At 54.6% G+C, this 8,475-nt stretch overlaps 1 protein-coding gene across 1 annotated transcript in view; it reads right to left on the reverse strand.

Moving 5' to 3' along the window:
- Antxrl (anthrax toxin receptor like) overlaps window positions 1-8,475 on the reverse strand; it is a 37,571-nt gene that overhangs the window by 20,565 nt on the left and 8,531 nt on the right. Inside the window, exons 4-10 of the mRNA XM_023701311.1 lie at window positions 6,924-7,005; window positions 6,791-6,824; window positions 5,382-5,461; window positions 5,243-5,311; window positions 4,903-4,983; window positions 4,757-4,817; window positions 1,098-1,196 (exon numbers count right to left, since the gene is read on the reverse strand). Of these exons, the coding sequence (XP_023557079.1) occupies window positions 1,098-1,196; window positions 4,757-4,817; window positions 4,903-4,983; window positions 5,243-5,311; window positions 5,382-5,461; window positions 6,791-6,824; window positions 6,924-7,005 (506 nt within the window). The remainder of the gene's footprint in view (window positions 1-1,097; window positions 1,197-4,756; window positions 4,818-4,902; window positions 4,984-5,242; window positions 5,312-5,381; window positions 5,462-6,790; window positions 6,825-6,923; window positions 7,006-8,475) is intronic.

Raw genomic sequence — 8,475 nt, forward strand, 5'->3', positions numbered from 1 at the left:
TTTCTTTCTTTGTGGCCAGCTCAGCCCACTCTGGGGGTGGGGCTGGCGTGGCATGTGGTGCCGGGGATCGGACTGCGATCCTTGCACATTTGCCGAAACTTGCCTAAGCAGGCACTTTACACCTCTGAGCTATTTCGCTGGCCCCTCCGTGTTTCTTTTTACTATAACAGTATCACCTAGTCCCATAAAGTCTACCCCAAAGCGAGAATCATGCCCTTAGACTAATGAGCCATAAAGTCTAGATAGACTTCTGTCACTCTGGTAGGTGACCACGACCCCCTGATCAATCCCTTCCTAAAAAGATCTTGTTTTTTCTACGTATATTTGCTTGCTATGTGACCTGCTTCCCCCTTAGATCAATATTACTCAAGCAGCTATCCTTACAATCTTATTGGCTGATCATAATTTTGACCCATGTTGTACACACCTCAGAATTTTGCAGTATAAAACTGCCTTTGAAAAGTGGTTTGCTGGCAAACTTCTTTTGAGTTCCCTCTTTTCTCTCAGTAAATATTTTCCTACTTTGAACCTCTTGTTGTTTCTTAAAGCTCATTCTTTGATTTAGGGAACACAAACTCTACTCATCTCGGAGCTAGCAGGTTAGGAGGTGTGTAGTTTTCTCTATAACCCTACCTTCCTTCAGACCTTCCTTCTTCCTGCTGTTGGCCCCTCCCTCCCTCACTTCCATACAGCTGTGGAAACCCCCAGTACCGACCCTGGCTCCTCCTCACACTGAACCACATCCCTGCTGCCGCCTGAGATGCCTGTTCTCTGCCTGTGGCCCGCAGCTTTCCAGGTCCCTTGTGTGCCCTCTGCCAGCTGGAGTGGATGGTGTCCCAGCAGGCACTGTGGACTCAGAGCCCAGGGCTGCTGTGCTATCCCTGCAGCAGATCCTGCCTGGGCTCCCAGCTCGGAGGAAGAGCGTAGGGCAGCTGGGATCTCCCAGTTCCCACTTTGCAGATGATGAAGTGTCTTGGCTTCACTTGTGCCCTTGAACCACACTGGGGATGCTCAGTCTCGGCTGGAGGCTTTGTGGGCCGAGGGGAAGAATGTCTGGAGGGAAGTGTGTTATCTAGAGGCAACAAGGTGCTACTTACCGAAGATGCTGGTGGCACTGAACTTGAATCTGCAAATAACGTGGTCTGGGCCTTTTGCATTATGAAAACCTTGTCCAGTGAAGACCACCATGTAGGGCTCTGCAAGGATACATCCAGATGGGGAGTGAGGGTGTGGGGTGCTGTGTTCACAGCTGTTAAGGGGACTTCCAGGGACCCAAGAGGCAGCAGCTGGGTCTGAATATCTGTGTTTTCCCCAGACCAGAGAGAGCAGGACCAAGCATGCACACCTGGGAGCCTTCCTGTCACCAACCCTGAGCACAGACCATGACAGAAACCCACCTTCTAGGGCCAACTTGTCCAGGGCCTCCTACCCTAAATTTCCGTGGTCCTCACTGGAGACCCTAGAGCAGGGCTGAGATGGAGACACTGGAGGCCCCTGTCCTGCCCAGAAGGGTCGCTCAGGGGTTGATACCTTCCACACTCGGTCTATTTCTAGCCTATGCTACCACAACCCACTGCCCTGTGGACCCACAAACCCCTCAGCCTACTAGCATGGCCCTCCCTGCCCCTCGGGCCAAGGCATGGGGTACAAGAGAGGGCAGCTGGGTGGTCTCCTGGAGCACTCAGGCTGGATTCCTGCAGGTCTTCTGATGGTAATTCGCAATCCTTGGCCTGACAGCAGCCTCCTTACCCAAGCTGGGCTCCCTACTGTCCCCATGGACCTGGAGTAGCCCCATGTCAGCCAGCCCGGGAACCTGTTCTATAGCAGTCTCTCCCTCTCAAGCCCTGTACATGGACTGGCCCGAGGATGCCTGTCTGAGGGTCTGGATCATTCTATGTCACCTTGGATCCAGACTCTTGCCTTGGCTTCCTCCAAGTCCCTGTCACTCTGTGTGAGGCAGCTCTGCCCAGGATACCGAGCAATGTAACAGGTCAGCAGTGGAGCTGATGTCTGCAGACACCTGTCACCTCAGCTCTGCAGCTGGGAAGAAGCAGTGACACCTGGGGTTTGTCTAGCTATCCAGATATTGGAGCCTGTGTGTCAGGACGCATCAGCGATGTGCAGCTGAGCTGCTTCACACCAGAAGCAGGAGAGACCCCAGGCTGGGTCTCTGACCACCTCCGCCCCAGCACTGCAGCCCCTCCCCCCAGCATCAGATGGGCTCAGGATGCAGAGCTGAGGTCCAGGATAGAGAGGTCAAGACCAGGTGCTGTCCTTGACTCTCAGCTCCTACCATGTCCTGACGCTACCCCATCACTGTCCTTCCATCCCCTGATGTCCCCACAGTACTACTTTTATCCACTGGTGGCCACACTGCAGCTGAGATGTGTGGCACCTTAACCCTTCCCCAGGGCCATGGCTGGAGAGCCCAGAGTGAGCATCTTTCTGTCTGCCCACACGCTACAGCCACGATGCCTCCCACAAGGGACATGGAGGCCAGGACCCAGCAGCCTCAGAGGCTAAGGTGTCACCTGTGGGAGAGAAGCCTGACCACTCCCTCCCTCCACCTGGTTTCAGAAGCCAGCCACATGGTGACCATGGCTACACACAGGTGCCTGTGACACATAGAGGTGGCCTGTCACCCTGCTGGGTGGCCTGTGCAGAACTGCCCCACACAGAGTGTGCGGACTTGGGGGAAACCAAGGCAGGAACCTGGGCCCCAGGTGACACAGAATGGGCCGGGTCCTCAGGCCAGCATGCAGAGCCAGTCCATGTGCTGGGGTGGAAGGAGAGTCTGCCACAGACTGGGGCCCTGGGCTGGTGATCTGAGGGGATAGGAACAGCCAGGCCTGCATCAGGAGGCTGCTGTCAGGCCAACGAACTGGACCACATAGAAGTGACTGCAGTGAGCTAAGGTGGAAACTGAGCTGGACTGGGGGCACCCTTGTCACCTCCTGCTCTGGGGACAGGTGCAGCTATTCCCCTCAGGGGTGGGTGTCCCCTGGCTGGTTGTGGATGCCTGGTCAGGCATGGAGATTTCCTTCCTCTCTGGCCCAGTGCTGGATTCCAGTGCTTTTGCTTCATCCTGTGAGGTGAAGCCTTACATTTGTTCCCATTTGGGGACATGAAAACTTTATATATCAAACCCCAGGTCTGTTTATCCCTTTTTCCTGAGTGTCTGGGTTGGCCTATTCAAATGCTATTCTATCCAATCTCTCGGGTGTCCTTCAGCATCATTAAAACAAACTTCCTATCTTCACAACTAACACTTGTGTTGTGCTCAGCTACCAGTAACTGCAAGTGCACACTCACACTGTTGTGGGCTGTCTCTAGATGCCCCCTAAAGCCTCATGCAGTCCCAGGTGGGGCTTTGCAGAGGTGGCTGGATCAGGAGTGTGCGATTGATTGATGGTGCACTGCTGGGATCGGGGTGATGGTTACTAAGTCCAGTGACTGGCTTCTCCCTGCCCTGATCCTGGTAGCCTGATTACAATATAAGGGACAGAAAGACACTTGTCTTGTCCTCTTGCTTGCTTTGCTAACTTCTGCCTGCCATGGGCTATATCTTCTCTGCCTTGGAGCCCGCTGATGATGCATGAAACCTCTACAAACCCTGAGCTAAGTAAATCTCTCCTTCTTTAACTTGGGGGGTCGAGTATTTTGTCTCAGCAATGAGAAACGTAACTAAGACACAAATGGGCACCCAACACACATGCAAAGTGTACATTCCATATATAACCAGTGCACATTCAGGAGAAACATTCACTTCCATCCCACATCAGATGCACGCCACATCCGCGGGGACACACACACACACCCATCCATGCACACTCACAGTGCACCACAAGCACACCACGCAACAAATATCCAGTCACACATCACACTATGTACCTAAATACAGTGCTCCCAACATGTACCACAAACCACCCCACATACCACAAACACGCACTGTGCACAGCACAAGAGCATGCACCACACAATCCTACACTCACACCATGCCTTCCACACACACATTCTGCAAGCACAGGACCCAGCACTCCCATACACTAAATACCATACTCACCACCAGTCATATATGTACGTACCACACACCATGTACCACATATAAACTCAGAAATGCGCCACACATCACAAAAGCATCGTATTCCATCCATGCACACTTCGTTCCTCCCACAACCCCCACACAACACATCACAACCACAACACAAACACACTGGACAGCCTCTGTTGATACCCATTTGCACCACTGCCTCCACAAACCTCACACACTTCACATACACCACACATAATACAGATACTGCTCACACACACACACACACACACACACATTCATGCCACACACACAGTATATACATGACCCACACCACTAACACCAACTGTACTCCACACACACTCATCCCACAAAACACATATCACACACATACACAACAGCCCCACATCATCCATTTCCCTACATTCCATGACACACAGACTATAGGTACACACACTACACCCTGCATACCCAGCACCCAGACTCCCCTAACACATACCACACTAGTACGTGTAGGACACAAGCTACACACACCCGATACACTCTCCACATGCTTGCCACACTCTAATACCACAGCTACACACCCCTATCCACTCCCCTAGCATACTACACACACGCGCATCATGAACCTTTCTGTCACGTAGACACAAAACACAACAACACATGGCACTATAACTGCCAGATGGATTAAGGTGCCTGCCAGCTCTATAGGCCCGTGGCCCTTACCTCCCACGCATGGGGAGGATGGTTCCACCGATGTCACCTCGAGACAGGACTTCGAGACCAGCTGTACACAGGGCACAAGGAGGGGCAGGAGTGTGATGCTCAGGCCCCAGTGATGCCCCCGCTTGTTCCCAGGTGGCCTGACTCACTGAGTTCACGATGTCCTGCAGACCCCTGAAGCCACCGTTCACCCCAAACATGTGTCCTGGCGTGTCCGCAATCTCCATCATCTGTGAGGAGAAGGGTCAGCTTGATGCCCGGCCAAGACCTCTTGGGTGCCTCCAGATCCAGGGCAAGGGGGCAGGGTCTTGCCCTCGGGCTTGGGGACAGCGGAGAGTCAGATGTTCAGGGACAGCCTGGTTCCTGCGTCAGCCTGGGCTCAGAGAGGAGGACACTTTCTACCTGGTCTGTGGGGTCCTGTTTACTCAAGCCCCTTGGTCATCCTGTGGTGACTACCTGTCTGCAGTCCCAGTACCTGGTCTGCAGTACCTGGTCTTTGTCATAGTCCAGCACACCCACAGTATAAACGATGGCCCCCATGCTCCGGGACTTGTCAGCCTAAGAGGGAGGAGATATTTAGGATAATGCACCGAAGTGTGTGGGGCGAAGTGGCCATGCCTACGCTCACCTCCTCCTTTGTCTTCTTAAATGGTTCTTTCATCAGCATCCCATCAGTCAGTGCGATGATCACGCTGGCAATTTTCCTGCCTGTGGAAGAAGCAAGTGTTAGGGGGCCAGGTGGACAGGGCTCAGGAGTGACCATCGGGGGATCTGGGTCACCACAGGCTGCCAGGCCCCAGCACACTGCCCACAGCAGGCAGGTGGGGGCTCTCTGCACCATGGGCTCCTCGTACACATGCCCAGATCCAGGCACCTGCCACCCAGAGACTCTAGAGTGAGGAGGGGACCACTTCAAGGCCACTTTGCAAATGAGGAAAGAGGGGTTCAGGGTCCTTCCTACCAGTGACCTGAGCCCTTACTGTCCCCCACACTGTACACCCTTTACCCAGAGGACAGCAAGGTCACATGCCCATGCCCATGAAACCCAGCTCATCTTTGGGCATGAGGAACAGCAAGAGTCTCTCCTGCAGAAGGGTCCAGGGAGGGGTGCTGTCAGTACCTGCTGTGGGCACAGATTGTGGGGTCCTGGCCCAGACACTCAGGACTCCTAGGCAGGGCCCTGGACAGGGGACCCTCCTCCTCCCCAGTGCCAGCCCCACCCTGCCAGAGCTATCAGCCCACAATGCAGAAGGATATCTGTCCTGGGTTGCACAGCCCTGTGCATGGTTGGATATCAGGGCTCAGGAGCAAGCAGGTGATGAAAGATGGGACAGAGAAGGGGAGGGAAACCTCAGGGATGATGTGGGCCCCTCACTGTGTCTTCAGGCTGCCGGAACTCTGTACTTTCTCCTTCTGTATGCAGGGCCCAATGCAGGCCCAGGAGCTCAGGTGACCAAGTGCCCTTCGTGGGCCCATGGGGCCTTCTGTCCTGGGAGGACCATGCTGGGGCAGGCACACTGCCTGCCACACAGGACTGGGCTTGGATGACTGTGTTGTATTGTGGGTCCCTGATGTTGCCTTGAACCTTATGTGTCAAAAGCTTGGTCCACAGCTGCTGGTGTTATTGGGACCTGGTGGAAATTTTGTGGGGTAGGACCTCACTGGTGGAAGTAAGCTTTGTGGGGTGAGCCCCAGAGGGGTGAGTCCTGTGCCTGGCTCCTTCTTGCTCTCTCCTTCTCCTCTCCACTGGGAGGGGGGCAGCTGTGCTCCACCCCTCATGGTGTACCATGATGTTCTGCCTCTTCACAGCCCAGAGACAATGACGCTGGATGGCCATGGACAGAGGCCTAGCAAGCTGTGAGCCAGAGCCATCCTTTTCTATTCTAAGTTGCTTTTCTATGTTGATGTGGTCCCAGCAATGAGGAGCTAATGCAAACAGCACCCAGAGTTGGGGCTGGGAGGAGCCTGCATCTGTACACAGACTTCCCTGAGGCCTACCCAACCTCAGCCCATTGGCCTGAGGGGTAGGCTGCTCACCTCCAGAGCGGGATATCTTGATCTGCTCATTTGCCTGTAAAGGAATGGACACAGGTTGGGGGCGGTACTGGGTCCATGTGGTCACACGCTACAGTGTTGAGGTGGCTTTACCCTAGGCTCTGGCCCTCCCTACCTGTTTGAACCCTTCTTGCATGAGTGTGTAGCCTCCAGGGGCCACCCACTGGAGTTTGTTAAGACCATTGTGGATTTCGACTCTGAAAAAAACCAAGAAAGAGATTGGCTGTTACCACACACCCAGCGCTGCCCCATAGACCTGTCCAATGACCATATGGAGGGGTGGCTCGCTTCCCTGTACTGAAGGAATGAATGTCTAGAGCTTTGTGCTCTTCTCTGTCCCCAGCCTGCTGAGCCTTTTGCCAGGTAGGGAAGCTGACAGCAGGTCCCATGGGAATGCCTTTTTCTGGGCTCATCCTGTCTCAGGCACCACACTCTCAGAAACCTTCCATGGACCCTGGTGAAGGTGGGACCCAGGGACAGCTTGAGTCCCGGGCTCCAGGGGTGCCTGCATGGGCCAGTGCTGACTGAAAATCGAGGACACCCTAGCTGAGGCTCTGTCCTCCAGCAGGGAAGGCTGGGTCTCACAGGTCACCAGCTCAGCCTGCCTTGAGCTGTCCCCACTACACAGACCCTGACCTGCCCTTCCCTTAGTCACCAAAGGAAGGATCCAGGCTGCTTTCTGAGCAGTGCAGGCTGAGGACCTCGTGCTCCTGACACCGAGGGCCTCAACTGCAGGCAGCTGAGGTGGCTAAGCCCTATGTCCAGGCAGTAGGGACTGGGCTGTCAGGGGCTATTAGAGAGACAGGGCCAAGTGAGGCAGGTAGGCAGTACTGGCTTTGGCTCTGGTGGTAGCACTGGGACAGGAAGCGAGGCTGGGCTCAGGCTGATCAACTGTGACAGGCTGAGCCTGCACAGCAAGGCCACCAGAGCTGGGACCCTGAGGGCAGCTTCCTGCTGGGACAGAGACCCTGCTGTGAGCTGAGCTCCAAGGGTCCTGGGCCTGTTCCTACCTGGGCCTGCTCATAAGAAGAAGAGGACCAGCCAGGCTTGCCCAAGGGAGGTCCAGTCAGGTCCTGCTTAGCCCAGCCCTACTGCCCTGCTTGGATTCTGCCAACTTCCTCACATGGTCCACTCCTCCACCTATCTTGCCCACTGAAATCTCTCCCATACTCACAGCACACCACCAGGCCTCCCCTGTGCCCATGGAGTCAGTCCTTCCTGGATCTTTCTGTCAGCTGGACCCAGGGGCAAGAGTGACTCTGTCTCAGACAATTAGGGATCACCATGGGGGATAGTATTGGGACAGAAGACTGAGATGGCACAATTAGCACTGGGCACAGTCAGTATATTCCCTTGTAGCATGTTGCATTCCAACAGATTCATCAGAAAATTCTGATAAGACCACAGAAGCAGGAGACGACCCGGGGGCCACGGGATCCTGAACAGACCCAGAGCGCAGGCCCAGCAGGGAACCCTTCAGCAGAACTCCCTGCAAAGAGGATAGAGGCAAGATCCACCCAGCTGATTCAGGAGCAGAACATCTTCCCAGAGAGACACAAAAGGTTCAACTCTAACGCCTGCAGCAGAAAGAAGTGGAGCACGAAAGCCAGATCCAAACAACACCCACTTGGAAGAATCTGAACTTCGTAGATCCGGACCTGGTGCTA

Source organism: Octodon degus, unplaced genomic scaffold, assembly GCF_000260255.1.
Source record: "Octodon degus isolate 3935 unplaced genomic scaffold, OctDeg1.0 scaffold00132, whole genome shotgun sequence".
NCBI lineage: Eukaryota > Metazoa > Chordata > Mammalia > Rodentia > Octodontidae > Octodon > Octodon degus.